This window comes from Camelus ferus, chromosome 16 (genome assembly GCF_009834535.1).
Source record: "Camelus ferus isolate YT-003-E chromosome 16, BCGSAC_Cfer_1.0, whole genome shotgun sequence".
Classification (NCBI taxonomy): Eukaryota; Metazoa; Chordata; class Mammalia; order Artiodactyla; family Camelidae; genus Camelus; species Camelus ferus.
The window spans coordinates 39,989,457-40,006,088 of record NC_045711.1 but is presented as its reverse complement, the minus strand read 5'-3'; the positions used below and the strand labels follow the sequence as shown (position 1 = coordinate 40,006,088).

At 33.7% G+C, this 16,632-nt stretch overlaps 1 protein-coding gene across 3 annotated transcripts in view; it reads left to right on the top strand.

The window, feature by feature from the left end:
* Nucleotides 1–13,831, top strand: part of NSRP1 (nuclear speckle splicing regulatory protein 1) — a 33,022-nt gene extending 19,191 nt beyond the window's left edge. For all 3 annotated transcript variants that reach the window (XM_006184962.3, XM_006184961.3, XM_032457532.1), the window contains 5 exons: nt 639–695; nt 7,994–8,122; nt 9,025–9,232; nt 10,166–10,274; nt 11,947–13,831. In XM_006184962.3, coding sequence (XP_006185024.1) covers nt 687–695; nt 7,994–8,122; nt 9,025–9,232; nt 10,166–10,274; nt 11,947–13,012 — 1,521 coding nt within the window. In that variant the 5' untranslated portion in view covers nt 639–686 and the 3' untranslated portion in view covers nt 13,013–13,831. The remainder of the gene's footprint in view (nt 1–638; nt 696–7,993; nt 8,123–9,024; nt 9,233–10,165; nt 10,275–11,946) is intronic.
* The last annotated feature ends 2,801 nt before the right edge of the window (nt 13,832–16,632 follow it).

The window sequence follows — 16,632 nt, the reverse complement described above, 5'->3', positions numbered from 1 at the left end:
TATCACATTTATATTGTAATTATCTCTTTAGTTATTTGTCTTCCCTTTCAGACCATTTATCTCTCTAGGACAGAAACTGTTCTTGTTCTGCTGTCTTCAGGAGCTAGAACAATGCCTGTTATGGTAGACTTTTCAATGCTTAATTTAGTGATTGACTATAACTACAGATAGTTCTGGCTGACCCTAAGCCTTCAATATATACTAAGAGTTTGATATGCTATATTCAGTGGTGAATATTTAAATAATGTGCTTTTTGTTGGTAGGAATCGTACTGTTTTAGTATTACAAGGCACCAGTCCTCCCCCACCCAGCACATACACATTCACATATGCACACAAAGCAAATTGAAATCCATAGAGTTTGAACAACTTAGTGGTGAAGTTGGGACTAAAAGCCCATGTTACCTCATCTTATCCTGTACCATTTTATTTTCTCTTACACCTTATAGCCTACTCTGATGATTTATAATGAAAATTCACTTTTGTCTTAAAGTTTAGGGGAAAGACCTTGAAAATGTTAATTTAATTCATATTATCTTTCTGTTTTTAACTATAGCTAAGGAACCAGATGCCAAACAGAATACTGGAAAATAACTTTTAAATTGGTTTAAATAATGACAGCATTTTCCTATTTTATAGACTTCTGTCAGTGAAAGCCTTCAGAGAGAAGCTGCTAAGAAGCAAGCAATGAAACAGGTAAGATGGAAGGATGAGTTAAATGCATTTGGTGAAGTATTTCAGCTCACATTTTAGATTTTTTTTTTAAGAGGGGAGCGTATTTGGTTTATTTATTTATTTTTAGAGGAGGTACTGGGGATTGAACCCAGGACCTCATGGATGCTAAGCATGCGCTCTACCTCTTGAGCTATACCCTCCCACTCAGCTCACATTTTAAAGTATAAGTTTTGGTATCTAAATAACTGAAACTAAACAGAGTAGGTGTATATAAAGAAATAATTTTACCTTGATGTTTGTTTTCTGAAAATGTGTAAGATGTTTCTTGATTTACATAGATGTCAGATTTTTTTGTATGAATTTTAAAGGAGAAAACCATGATGACGAATTAGCTCTTTTTTGCTGTTGTAGATTAAACCCATTTCTGCTTTCAGATGATTTAGTCTGACGATGGATTACATGGTTTAGTAATTCCTAGTAGTGAGCTTACTTGCTAGAAAGAAAGTCTGTATATAACAAAAATGATTTCTCAATTTTGTAATTATTTTAAACTTATCTGTCAAGGAAGGGGAATATCAGGTAGTTTTCAGTAGACTTGCCCAGCACCTTTTATTTGTAGTTAACGTATAGTGTTTCAACTACTTTTTACACATACATTATCTTTTTAAAATTCTTACAAACCTGCCCATGTTCCTGATTCAGAAATTTGAAATTTCAGAAGGATAAGTTACCCTTCATGATCATACAGCCAATTACAGAACTAGGTGTGAACTTTTACTAATTTTTCTTCTACTGTACCAGTATATCTTAGATTTAGCTGCTGCAGAAAATAATGAAATTAAACAAAGTACCTTTCTTTCCCCTCCACATTTTCTTTTATTTTTGGCACCTATTTTCCCCTTGTCTAACTAGAATTCTTCATAAGAATAAATTTGTTAAGCTCTTTCTGTGTGCCAGACATTACAGCAGCTTCTTTCTAAGAATTATCTTTAATTCTTACAACAGTTCTGTTGTAAGATAGTTGGTCTTTTAATCTCCATTCTGTAGTTGAGAAAATGAAGGCAAAAAGTGACTTTCATGAGATCTCATAGTTAGTAAATGGTCAAGTTGTATTCAGACCTGGGCAGTGAAATTACAGAGCCCAAGCTTTTAGCCACTGTGTTTTGCTGCCTCCTTGGGAAATGGGCACACAACTAGGTATTTAGTTATTTTAAGATATCTTAGTTTCATAGTGGGATATAATGTGTAACTCAGCAGCCTGAAAATGATTTAATATACACATAAAAGCATGAAAAACTGATTCTCTAACATAAATGCTGGAGTGCTTTGAATCAGAATTTTAGAGCTCAGTGGAATTTTAGAGAGACCATCAAATTCAGTTTCTTCACTGTAAGGATGATTGGGAATGCTGCTACAGCTCTTCTACCTCTCACCTGCCTGCTGTTGCTTTGATCTCCCACCTGTGGCTACCTCCTTTTCACTTTATTTTTCCCGCTTGGATGATTCAGCCCTTGATCTGCTTTAATCCCAAACTAACGTTTATTGTGAAGAATATCACCTTGATTGCATTTACTAAATCTAGAAGAAAATACTCTTAGAAATAGAATACTTTATCTAACTTAGACCACTTTTTTCCCTTTTCTTTTCTTTTTAAAATTCTTTTATCTTGACCTCAAGTGCACAGAACTGATGATGGCAACATTCTCTTACTCCCTACTTCACTGGGAAAACTTTTAATGTCATCATTAAATATAATATATCCTGTAGGTTTTTGGTAGATATCTGTTGTCAAGCTAAGGATTTTTTAATTATATATTTTTTTAAATGTATCAAAATTAACTGTGTGATCCAATAGTTATTTATAAATATTCTTTTTGATACTTGAAAAAAGTAAGTGTTTTAATTTGTCCAGTTATGGGAATCCATATATATTCACACTAATTTTTTTGTCTCTTCTGTTAAATACTGAGCGGCATATATTAAAATCCCCTACTATAGTTTTGGACTTGTCTGTTTTTCCTTAGATTTCTGTTCAGTTTTTGCTTTATATATTCTGAAACTTAAATTAATAATACCCTATATCTACACAAGTACTCCCTTGCCATTCTCCCAATATATAAAAAATCAAGTTATCAATTTAAAATAGCCTAGCATCCTCTTTCCCTTGCTTTTTGTTGTTGTGGGATGATTATTTCTTGGATTCCATTTTTTTCCTCCTTTGATTTCTCCAGGTTGGTTTTGGGGAGGGAAAATTAGCAGTACTAATTTACCATGTAGTCAGAAGAATCATTGTTTTTCTGAGGTTAAAATAAATTGAAATGTTAATATCTTAAACAATATGCCAGAAAAGAAGTTTTTAATTTAGCATGTACATCATTGCAGTCTAACTGTTGACCTGTGAAAACCTGAGAATATTAGGTCAGTTCTTTGAATAATTATGCTATTATTCTATCAAATTATCACTTTAAAAAATGATCCCTTTTGTGTTTCACATTGCAGTAGGCAATGTACCAATTAAAGAAAAAGTTAAAATACGTATCTCTGTACCTCAGGACAGCTGGGACAAGAGACTATGATTTGTGAAATAATTAGAAAGTAATAACATCAAGAGTATTCTTAAAAGATAAGTATTGCAGTGTAGAATGAGCCATTAGAGTTCAAAAGAAAGAGATCATTGTGGGTAAAAGTCCTCAAAGATGGCCTCATTTAAAAGGTAGGTGGTGAGCTGGCCTTGAAACTCTAGATAAGATGTTGATGATCTGAAAGCAGAGGGAAGAACATTAAAATATTTCCCCAGAGAGTAACTACAAACAACCAGAAAACAGTGAACAAACTGGCAGTAAGTACATACCTATCAATAATTACTTTAATGTACATGAACTAAATTCTCTAACCAAAAGGCACACAATGGCTGAATGGATTTAAAAAAAATAAAATAAGACTCATCTATATACTGTATACAGGAGACTTACCTCAGATTTAGGGACACACACTGACTGAAAGTGAAGAAATGGAAAAAGATGTTTCATGCAAATGGAAACCTAAAGAAAGATAGGGGTACTACTTAGGCAAAATAGACTTTACTTTTTTTTTACTTTTTTTTTTAATCGAAGTATAGTCAGTTTACAGTGTTTTGTTAATTTCTGGTCTGCAGCACAATGCTTCAGTCATACATGAGTATATATATATTCATTTTCATATTCTTTTTCACCATAAGCCACTACAAGATATCGAATATAATTCCTTGTGCTATACAGTATAAACTTGTTTATCAGATTTGTGGCGAATTTTGTCTTTTGAAGAAGGTGATGTCCTGTCAAAGTTCACCAGGTGTTCTGAGTGGATGGGTGAGTCCATGGATGTCACTCTCGGTGTATTCGTGGGAGAGGGTGAGCTAAGAGCGTCCTTCTACTCCATCTTGGCCACTCCTCAAAAACAGACTTTAAAACAAAGACTTTAATAAAAGATGAAGATGGGCTTTACATAATGATAAAGGCATTAGTCCAACAAAAAGATACAACAATTATAAATTTTAATGCTCCTAACATATGAGCACATAAATATCAGGCTTAAAGGGAGAAATTGACAGCGATATACTAATAGCAGGGGACTTTAATACCCCTATTTACATCAGTGGTTAGATCATCCAGACAGAAGATCAATAAGGAAACATTGGCCTTAAATGACACATTAGACCAGATGAACTTAATAGAGATGTACAAAATATTCCATCCAGAAGCATCATAATACACATTCTTCCCAAGTGCTCATGGACCATTCTCTAGGATAGATCATATGCTACCCCATAACACAAGTCTTAATAAGTTTTAAGAAGGTTGAAGTCATATCAAGTATTGTTCAAACCACAATGGTATGAAACTAGAAATTACAGGAAGAAAACTGGAAGAATCACAAATACGTGGAGATTAAACAACGTGCTACTGAGCAACCAGTAGGTCAATGAAGACATCAAAGGAGAAAGTTTTAAATGCCTCGAGGCAAATGAAAATGGGGATAGAACATAGCCTAACATATGGGATGCAGCAAAAACAGTTCTAAGCTGGAAGTTTAAAGCAATATAGGCCTACCTCAAGAAATAAGAAAAATCTTAAATAAACAAACTGTACACCTAAAGGAACTAGAAAAAGAAAAAATGAAGTTCAAAGTTAGTGGAAGGAAGGAAATAATAAAAAAAATTAGAGCAGAAATTAATGAAATAGACACTAAAAAGACAAAAAAAAAAAAAAAAAAGACCAATGAACTGAAAAGCTGGTTCTTTGGAAAGATAAAATTGACAAACCTTTAGTTAGAGGAAAAGACAGCTCAGATAAATAAAATCACAAGTGAAAGAGGAGAAATTAAAACTGCTATCAGTGAAATACAAAGGATCATAAGAGGGTACAATGAGCAATTATGCTTCAGCAATTGAACAACCTGGAAGCAGTGGAGAAATTTCTAGAAACATGCAATCTTCCAAGACTGAATAATGAAAAAATAGAAGATCTGAATAGACTGATTACTAGTAAGGAGGTTGAATCAGTAATAAACTCCAACAAATAAAAGTCCAGGACCAGACAGCTTCACTGGTGAATTCTACCAAATATTTAAAGAGTCAAACTTCTAAAAGATAGAAGAGGAAGGAGCTCTTCCAAAATCATTCTATGACACCAGCATTATTCTGATACCAAAACCAGATAAGGACCTCACAAGAAATGAAAATTATGGGCCAATATCCTGATGAACATAAATGCAAAAATCCTCAACAAAATATTGGCAAACCAAATTCAACAATACATTAAAAGGAGCATACATCATAATAAAGTGGGATTTATTACAGGAATATAAGGATGGTTTAAAACCCACAAATCAATCAGTGTAATGCACCACATTCACAAAATGAAGGACAGAAATCAATGATCATTTCAGTAGATGGAGAAAAGCATTTGTTGAAATGCAACATAAATTTATAATAAAGACTCTCAACAAATACATAATAAAGACCACATATGACAAGCCCACAGCTAACATCATCCACAGAGGATGGATCAGGAACAAGACAAGGATTCCCACTCTTGCCACTTTTATTCAACATAGTATTAGAAGTCCTAGCCAGACCAGTTCGACAGGAAAAAGAAATTAAGTCCATCCACATAGGAAGAGAAGAAGTAAAGCTGTCAATATTTGCAGACATGATTTTATATATGGGAAACTAAAGACTCCACCAAAAAACTGTTAGAATTAATAAATGAATTCAGTAAATTTGAAGGATATAAAATTAATATACAGAAGTTTGTTGCATTTTTACATACTAGCAGTAAACTATCAGAAATAAAAATTAAGAAAACAGTCTCATTTACAGTAGCATCAAAAAGAATAAAATACCTAGGAATACATTTAACCAAGGAGGTGGAAGACCCATACACTGCAAAATATAAGATATTGAAGAAAGAAATTGAAGAAGATACAAATAAATGGAAAGCTGTTTGGTGCTCATAAGTAAGAATATTGTTTAAATGTTTATATTACCCAAAGCAATGTACAGATTCAGTGCATTCTTTATCAGAATTCCAGTGATATTTTTGAATAAATAGGACAATCCATCCTAAAATTTGTATAGAACCACAAGAGATCTCAACGAGCCAAAGCAATCTTGAGACAACAACAAAACAGGAGGTATCATGCTCCCTGCTTTTCAAACTATGTTGCAGTGCTGTAGTGCCAGTATATACTGTTCAGATTACTACAGCACAAAAACAAAAAACAATCCAGTTAAAAATGGGCAGAGGGTCTAAGGAGACATTTTTCCAAAGAGGACAGATGGCCAGCAGGCATGTGAAAATAAACTCAGCAGCACTAATTATCAAGGAAATACTAATCAAAACCACAGTGAGATATCATATCACACCTGTCAGAATGGCTGTTATCAAAAAGGACAAGGCAGGTATTGGTGAGAATGTGGTAAAAAGGGAACCCCTCATACACTGTTAGTGGGAATGTAAATTGGTACAGCCATTATGGAAAATGGTATGGAGTTTCCTCAAAGATTAAAAATAGAACTACCACATGACCTAGCAATTCTACTTCTGGGTATTTATCCAAAGACAGTGAAAATACTAATTCAAAAATGTACATGAACTCCTATGTTCATTGCAGCAGCATTTGTAACAGCCAGGATATGAAAACAACCTAAGTGGCCATTGATGGATGATTGGATAAAGAAGATGTAGAGTGAATGTGTGTGTGTGTGTGTGTGTGTGTACGTACAGTGGAATACTACTCAGCCATAAAAAATGAAACATTGCCATTTGCGACAACATGGATGGACCGGGAGGGTATCATGCTAAGTGTAGTAAGTTAGAGAAAGACAAATACCGTATGATTTCCTTTATATGTGGAATATAAAAAAACAGCAAAACAAAACCAAGCTCGTAAATACAGAGAATAGATTGATGATTGCCATAGGGGAGGGGAGTTGGAGGTGGGTAGGTGAAATGGGTGAAGGGGATCAAGAGATAAAAAACTCTAGTTATAGTTATGTCATGGGGATGTAATGTATAGCATGGTGACTATAGTCAAAATATTGCACTGCAAATTTAGACATTGCTGAGAAAGTAAATCTTAGAAAGTTTTTTCACAAGGGGAAAATTTTTTTTGTAATTTTATATTGTGACATGGTAACTAGACACTGTGGTGATTATTTCACAATGTATACAAATGTCAAATAATGTATGTCAATTGTACTTTAATGAAAGTAAATAAATAAAATGAAAAGTGTCTCCTGCCATTTGAAACCTGAACATATCATTTGGTAACTCAACTAAAGATGATATAAAAGCTTAGTATGTAATATAATATAGGCAATCTCAAAATCAAGGTTAGATGTTTCTAAGTCATACCCTACTTTTGATGTGGATAATTCTATTTATGTACAAGTGAACAGATAATAATTAACATTTATTGAATACTTAAGTCTGTCTCAAGCTCTGTTCTAAATGTTTTAAGTTTATTAAGGTATTTAATTATCAGAACAACTTGAAAGGTAGATACAGTTATTATCCTCATTTTTTTAGATAAGGAAAACTGAGACGCAAAAATATTAAACAGACTTGTCCAAAGTAGCAAGTAAGTATAGAACCAGCATTCAAATCCAGGCAGCCTGGCTCCAGAATTGATGTTCGTAATTGTTGTTTAAAACATGATTGAGACAATTTTTCTGATAATATTTCCGATTTATGATCCTATCTCAAAAAAATTAGACTTTTTGTAGTACCTATTAGTTGGCTTATATTTTTGAAACATGTTTACTTTTTTTTTTAAAGACCAAACTGGAAATCCAGAAGGCCCTTGCAGAAGATTCTACTGTATATGAATATGACAGTATTTATGATGAAATGCAGAAAAAAAAGGAAGAAAGTAATCCCAAATTGCTTTTGGGAAAAGACCGAAAGGTTTGTAGCTGAATATACAAACTTTCTTTGACCTTGACCTGCATTTTGTATCTTAATCTTAACTTCAGCATGAGGATGATCTGAGAAAAAGCTTTTAGGTATTTGAAGTGTGAAGAGCCCCTAGTTCCAGATAGTATAGATTTGAGTTAGAACCCAGGAAGCTATATATTTAGTATCCTAAAATGAACAAGTGAATTATTTAAAAATTTTATAAATTTTGTTTTTTGCTCTAAAACTTTTGCAAATTATTTTTTGAAAATTTTTCCTAAGAAAGTCTTTGTACTACTTCCTCTCCTGTTCATGTTTATTTCTGTTTTATCATTTTTTATTTCTTCCTAGCTGGTAACTGAATCATCTACATATGTCGTGATATTTTAGTTTGGAAAAAAAGTTGGGCGAGTGGGGATTGAAATAAGTTCAAATTTTCTATCACTATTATTCTTTCACAAGCACAGCCTGTTTTTTAAGGATCTTTGAACTTCACAGTGTCTACTAATAAGGTGGTAGTGTAAAATTATATTAATGCTACTATTTTAGATAATTATATTTTAACTAATGTGAAAAACTAATAGGAAGCTTTCCTATTCACATATCTGTTGAAGAAGTGAAACAATGCCAGTAAAAGGTGAGAAAAATAATTGGGAAATTACTTATTTGAGATTTTTTTTTAAAAAGTGAAATGGCATTTTGAATAATTTCTGTCTTTACACATAAATTTCTACTGAAAATAATTTTAGTTTCAATCTTGCTAGTAAATTTATATTGCATTTTGAGAAGTTCACAATCCTACTTATTTGGATTTTTAGCCTTCAACTTTCATATTAATGAATTCATGATAAAAATAAAATAGTAACAGTTATTATCTTTGATTCTTTCCTAAGTAATCTTATTTTTTCCCCTAGCCTAAGTATATTCACAACTTACTAAAAGCAGTTGAGATCAGAAAGAAGGAACAGGAAAAAAGAATGGAAAAGAAAATACAGAGAGAACGAGAAATGGAAAAGGGAGAATTTGATGATAAAGAGGCATTTGTAACATCTGCTTATAAGAAAAAACTGCAAGAAAGAGCTGAAGAGGAGGAAAGAGAAAAGAGGGCTGCTGCACTTGAAGGTGAAATGGTAGAGGGAACAGACAGGAGAATTCCGCCTTGTGGTTAGACATTTGCTCTGTCACTGACCATTTAGATTATAATGTCATAATTTATGTTTATGAATTCAGGGTTTAAGATATAATATGTAGTATTATAAAATGAGATTTTAACTAAAAACAGTTGCACTTTTAGTAAATGTATTTCTATGGACTTTTCACTTGCATCTCATTTTGTTGCTTAAAGCTATGGTTATTATAGAGCATTGTATTAGAAAATGATTTCAAATGTAAAAACATTGATTACAAGGAATAATACCATGACATTTGTCAAAAACAATGTAAGTTGAGATTTAAATCCTAGTTCTGTTTTCTGGGATGAGAAAACTAGAGTAACATCACCCAAGGAGCATTATCTGGGCATTTAGAAAAAGAAAAACATTACTTCAAGAAAGAACAAAGTTGTGCAGAAGTTGAAGAATACCTTAGTGCTTTACTTCAGTGCTTTCTACTCATGGTTGTTTCTCAAGATCTAAGTAAAATATATGTACTTAGAAATAGCTTAATTGACAAGTGCTTATCAACTTTAAGTGGAAAAAAACCAAATGTGTAAGACTCGGTCAAGGATGTCCTATGGGTTCATCTAGAACATCAGTCGGGACCAGATAGTAAATATTTTAGCCTTTGTGTACCCTGTGTTCTCTGTTGCAGCTGTTCAGCTCTGCCTTTGTAATGCAAAAACAGCCTTAGGAATACATAAACAAATAAACAGGTCTATATTCCAATAAAAATTTATTTACAAAAACAGGCAGCCACATTTGGCCTGTAGGCTATATAGTTTGCCAACTCCTGATCTAGAGACCACTTTATACACTGTGTTATATATTCTGTGCCTGTAAAACTGAATTGCATTTTGCCTTGTGGAATGTATTCTCACTTTTGCTTTCCTTGTCTTAGCACGTTTGGATGTAACCAAGCAGAGAGATCTCAGTGGATTTTATAGGCATCTATTAAATCAAGCAGTTGGTGAAGAGGAAGTACCTACATGTAGTTTTCGTGAAGCCAGGTGAGAGGTGGCATATGAAATGTGTAGAAGAAAGATACTGTTCATGATTTGTGGTAGTGGGATCATTTTAACTCTGAAACCAGAGAATTGCAGTATTGCATATTGTGTTCTCAGCCAAGCTTGACCTAATTGAATGAATAACTAGAAATTTATAGTTTCTTAATTTAAAAACCTGCAGATTTAATTCAAGATTATTTTTATTTTGCAGTAATTCTACATGCATGTTCAGATAGTATATGAGAAGAGAAATGGTTTATTTTCATAAATAGGACCTAACCTCCCTAAAATGTAAGATTCACATAATCAAGGGCTTAGAAATGCTCTATCCAGTGTGTGGCCACTAGTTATATGTGGCTGTTTAATTTTAAATTACATTAAATCTAAAATGTTAGTCACAGTGGCCACATTTCAAGTACTTAGTTGCCACATTTGGCTAGTGGCTTCCGTATTGGGCAGCACAGATACGGACATTACCATTTCTGTAGATATTTCTGTTAGTACTGGTCAAGAAAATAAGGATTGAAAGGTTTTTGAATAGAGTTATGAGATATTATAGGAATGGTGAAATGATTATGCCGTAAGTATATAGCTGAAGGTAAAATTTGTCCTAAACTTGTATCTAAGTAAATCATTTTTTGGAATAGAAACATACAGATAAGGGGATTTGAGTCTATGTTGCTAGGGAAGGAGGAGAGGCAGGAGAATGGAATTAAGAATGAAGGGAGGGGATTACCCCAAAACTGCTAGGTTTTGATTATAAATTGATGCGAATTATGAGTCTAATAAGTATATTTGAAAATTGAGATTTTGAATGGAAAATTAGAGTTTCATCTGGAACAGTTGTGAGGCCAGCATGAAACTCCATAATGTCATTTGGTAGTTGCACTTCCCAGAGTCTGATAATAGAATTCCTAACTATTAGTGAGTCCTTTAGCCAAGACACTTTTGCCAGCAGTTCCTAGACAACCGTAGTTGTTGCTTTGTTTGTGTGGTTAGTAAGAATGAATGTGAGTAATGTAAATAAATTGACCATTCTTACCAGCTGAGAAAATATAGGTGATGTAAACAGTGTTAATGTAATTGATTGTAATAGCTGGATGGATTCACATGTTTCCATTTTGTTGTAATAGATGCTGAGGGGTATAGCAGGATGCTGGTGCCTTTTTAATCATGTGAGGGCTCATTTAGTGATATTTAGAAATAGATTTGGCACCATTTTGAAATGTGAAAAAATGTGAAAAAATTTATCTTCACCTTTCCAGGACTATTCTTAAACTTTTTTAAAAATAAAGAAAAAAATCCACCAAAGAGCCACAACTTCATGTTGTGAAACTAGTACTTAGATCCAGAATGTATCTTCCCAGTTATTTTTTGTCTATGTTTGGCAAAAATGAAGACCTTGCACAGACCACTGCCTAAAGATTCTAGTGGTCCATGCAGAAGGGCTGATTTTTACATGTTTATTTCTACCAGTATTGAAAATATTCTGAATGGTTAGAAAATACTAGTTTGCAGATGTTTACAGAGTAGACATCAGCACTTTTTGAATTTGGATAATAATACTGTATATAATTGCAGTGGTATTGACTTAAATATTGATAGAAATTATATGAACACTACATTTGCTTGCTGTAATTGATAATGTGGCATTTTGTGTTACAATATTTTTAAGGTCTGGGATAAAAGAAGAGAAATCAAAGGGATATTCCGATGAAGTTAGTTCAGAGAATAGAATACCTCATGAGAAATGCATTCTCCAAACTGTTGTGAAAGTAGAGGAAAATCCAGATGCAGACAGTGACTTTGATGCTAAGAGCAGTGAGGATGATGAAATGGAAGGAAATAATAAAGCGAACTGCAGAAGGGGAAAGGGCACAGAGACCTTAAAAAATGACTCCAAGCATCACAGGAATCATACCCACTCACAGTCATCTAGTGAAGAAAGAGAGCATGGTACCAAACACCACTCCAAAAGTTCCAAGTCAAGAGGACATGAGAAAAAGGAAGATCAGCACCAAGAGAGACAATCCAGGGACCAGGACAACTATTACATTGACCAGGATTACCGAAAAGAAAGGAAGGATTCCCATAATCACAGAGAGGCCAGTTACAGAGATTCCCACTGGAAGAGGCATGAACAGGAAGATAGACTGAGGGGAAGAGATGCAAAAGAAAGAAATGACAGGGAATGGAAAAGGGAGAAAGACAGGGAGAAATACCCCTCAAGAGAACAAGGAAGAGATAGACAACGAAATGATTATGACCAACACAGTGAGAAAGGAGGAGAGAAGGAAGAGAAAAGCAAAGAAAAGGAAGAATATACGAAAGCAAGGAAACAAAGATATGAAAACAGTGATAAATACAGAGATAGAGAAAGACGAGAAGTAAGTTTTCAATCTTCAGAAAGAAATCGAGACAGAAAGGAAAGCAGCCCGAATTCTAGGGCAAAGGATAGGTTTCTTAACCAGGAAAGAGCCAGTAAAATGAGAAACATGGAGAAAGACAAAGAAAGAAACCCAGAGAAACCCTCTACTTCTGAAACATCCCTGGGAACAAAACACAGAATCTCTGAGGAATGTCAGGAGACGGTCAAAGAACAAGAGAGGCCACCTGAGACAGTGAACAAGTTTGCAAAGCGGAGCAACGAAGAAACCGTAATGTCAGCAAGAGACAGATACTTGGCCCGGCAAATGGCACGAGTTAACGCAAAGACATATATTGAGAAAGAAGATGATTGATGACTGCCCCAGCAGAAAGACCTGTGGAAGTGCAGAAAATTATAACTCCTGGAACGTGCTGTGTGAACACATACATGAGTGTGTTAACAGTGGTTGAGAGGCTATTTTAAAATACATTTTCAAAATTCATTTTGGTTTAGGTGTAAGTCAAAAGTCAATCCTTTTATCTTGATTGTTTGACTAAATTGAAATATAATATTTACTTATCAATACCACATTCTTGGTTGTATTCAAGCAACCTAAATTCCCACAGGTACTTAATGAAGAAAATTGGCTCTACTACAACCATTAAAAGATAATTTAAACAACTTTCCTCATGTTTGTTGCGGGAGCTATTTGTTCTATAAGTAATTGTGTTTCAGATAAAAATATGTGGATTTGAACAGAGAATATTGTTACACTTTGTGTTCTAAAATTTGTAAAAGTGTGAAATACAGATCACACATCTTGCCTAAGTAACTTTTTAGCTAACAGCATACTTGTCTTAAGTTAAAATAAAAATAGTGATATATTTGTACATTAATTGATGCTTTTATTGTATTTTAAAAGTTATGTCACTCATGTCATACCATAATTCCTCTTTTTTTAAGTTAAAAATCATTTTAATTCTGAAACCCCAGCAAGTTAATAAGTTGGTTATGTTATAAATCAGTTTTAGTTAAGGGTGAAAAGATGGAGATACTCAGCCTAAATGAAATTAGCTGAAGATCCAGGTGGCCTATTTATGAAGATGTCTTGTTTAATATACTCTAAAAAAAATAGTACAACTTATTAGCGGTTCCATTTACGTATCAAAATAAAACAAATTTTTGTACCAAGTCTTTGAAACTTACCATTGGAAATTATATACTGTAAATAATTTATTCATAGGAAAACGATGAATGCTATGGAAAAAATAGTTCTTTAACAGGTCTTCCCATTAAGAAAGTGCTGTTTATATCTTTCATACTTTATCATGAAGAGTTACTACATTGCCTTATTTTAGAAGGATAAACATAATTTAGTAAGAATATTGACCTTTAGAAAAAATATGTATATTAAGGATCAAATTTAGCGTTCATAAATCATTTTATTACACTCTTAAAACCAGAAAGGAAAAATAACAAGAAAGCTAATACCTGTATCTCTTGACTAACTCATTAAATATCAGTTACATCCTAATAGTTTAAAATAGATCAGTGACAGTGACAAACACTTCAAAGGCACTGACTTAGTATATACAGAGGGGTGTAGAATAATGTAACTATGAAAACGTTAGGGTGAAATCATGGAAGACCATAAGTGACAGGCTAAAAATCTTCAACTTTGGTAAAGAATTTGACTCCTTTGTTAGGGTTGTCGTAACTAAAGCCATATATTGGGAAGATTAATTTGACCATAGTATGCAAGATAAAGTCTAGGAGGGAGAGGCTGGAGTTGGAGCGATCTGATAAGAAACTTGGTTTCCCTCTTCTAGTGTTCAGAGACTTAAAACAAAGCAGCTTGGATGGTTTAGATAGGGAAAGTTATATGTAACTTTAAAAAAAATTAAGTATGATTGATTTACAGTCTTGTGTTAGTTTCAGGTGTACAGCATAGTGATTCAGTTTTTTTTTCAGATTATATTGTATAATAGATTATAAGATACTGAATATAGTTCCCTGTGCTATACAGAAAATTCTTGTTGCTTATCTATTTTGTGTACTGTAGTTTGTATCTGTTCATCCTATACTTCTAATTTGTCTCTCCCATCCACTCTTTTTCCCTTTAGTAACCATAAGCTTGTTTCCTAGGTCTGTGGGTCTTTCTGTTTTGTATATAGAGTCATTTGTATTATTTTTTAGATTCCACATACAAGTGATATCATATATTATTTGTCTTTCTCCGTCTGACTTACTTCAGTAAGCATAATCTTAGTCCATCCACATTGCTGTGAATGACAATGTTTAATTTTTTATAATATTCTATTGTGTATATATACCACATCTTAAGCCAGTCTGTTGATGGACAGTTGGGTTGTTTCCATGTTGTGGCTATTATAAATAGTGTTGCTATGAACATTGAGGTCCATGTATCTTTTTGAATTAGAGTTCTTGTTTTTTCCAGGTATATATCCAGGAATGAGATTGCTGGATCGTATGGTAACTCTATTATGCATTACTTTTATTAACCAAGTTTGACATGAACTCAAGGAGAAGCTGCAAATTAAGGGTTTCTTCTAACTCCTTCCCCAGATATTTTTTTGTCTCTTTGGCATTCTTTTTCCCCTTTTCTGGGATCAGTGCCTTGATTTTCCCTTAAGAAAGTACCCCTTCACTACTTAGTCCAGTGATTCAAATGGGGCTGAACAGGTTCCAGGAAAGGTACGTGACTCAAGCTAGGCCAGTTCTGAGACTTGTCAGAAGTTAAAGAGACGTTTTCCACTAGCATTCTGGACTGTGAAGATGAATTAAGTCCAGAATTGCATAGGGAAATGAGTGCCTGACTGCCTGACAGAATAAAGCCTACACAAAAGAAAGCAGAAATGAGAGGAGAGAAGGACAAAGACCTGATGATTGCTTTTGAACCTCTGGCTCTAGTGGAGCATTTATATTTTTAGATATTTAAACCAATACTTCTCTCTTGGGCCAGTTTGAATTGGATTTCTGTAGCCCAAAAAGCCCTGTTTGATAGAACAAGGTTCTACTTCTGACAAATCTATGTCTAAGTTTACCAGAACATTCTTATAAGCTTTTAAAAATTACAACATGTATAAAGAAAAGTGCACTTATCATGAGTATTTAGTTTAATGGATCTACACAGGGAATAATACATCCAGTTCAGAAAGAGAACATTACCTGTACCACAGAAGCTCCCCTTGAAACCACTTCCCAGCCTGCTCCCGTTGACTTTTAACACCATAGATTAGTTTTGCTTGTTTTCTAGATTTATCCTTCTACTGTTGTTGAACATGGAGTTGCTTCCATTTGGGGGTTATTATGAATAACACTTCCGGAAACATTCTTGTATTTGGCTTCTATGTACATATATATGTTTTGACTGGATAATTCCTAGAAATGGAATCACTGATCCATAGGGTATGCTTATTTTCAGCTTTAGTAGGTAGTGTCAATCAGTATTCCAAAATAAACTCCATCAGATGATATATGAGGGCTCCAGTTGCTTCACATTCTTGCTTACACTTGTAATTGTTTATGTTTTGTGTTTTGTTTGCCTTTTAATTTTAGCCATTCTGATGGGCATGATAACTCATGGTTTTATTTTGGGGTTCCCTGAGGGCTATCATTTGTTAGCATTTGGATATCTCCTTTTTGAAGAATTCTTTTCCTTTTGCCTATTTTTTTGAGGTAGGACTACCTGCCTTTTTTCTCATGACCTGTGCTCGTTTATATATTCTGGATAGTTGTTTGTCTTTGCAAGTAACTTCTCCCCACTATGGCTTGCCTTTTCAGTCTTAATGGTATCTTTCAGCAAACAGAAATCTTTAATTTTGATGAAGTCCAACTTAAAAGTTAAGTAAAATTTAAATTCCTCAGTTGCACTAGACACATTTGAAGTGCTCAATAACCACAGGAAGCGAGGGGCTACCATAATGGAAAATGCAGATTTATAGAACATTTCTGTCACTGCAGAAAGTTCTG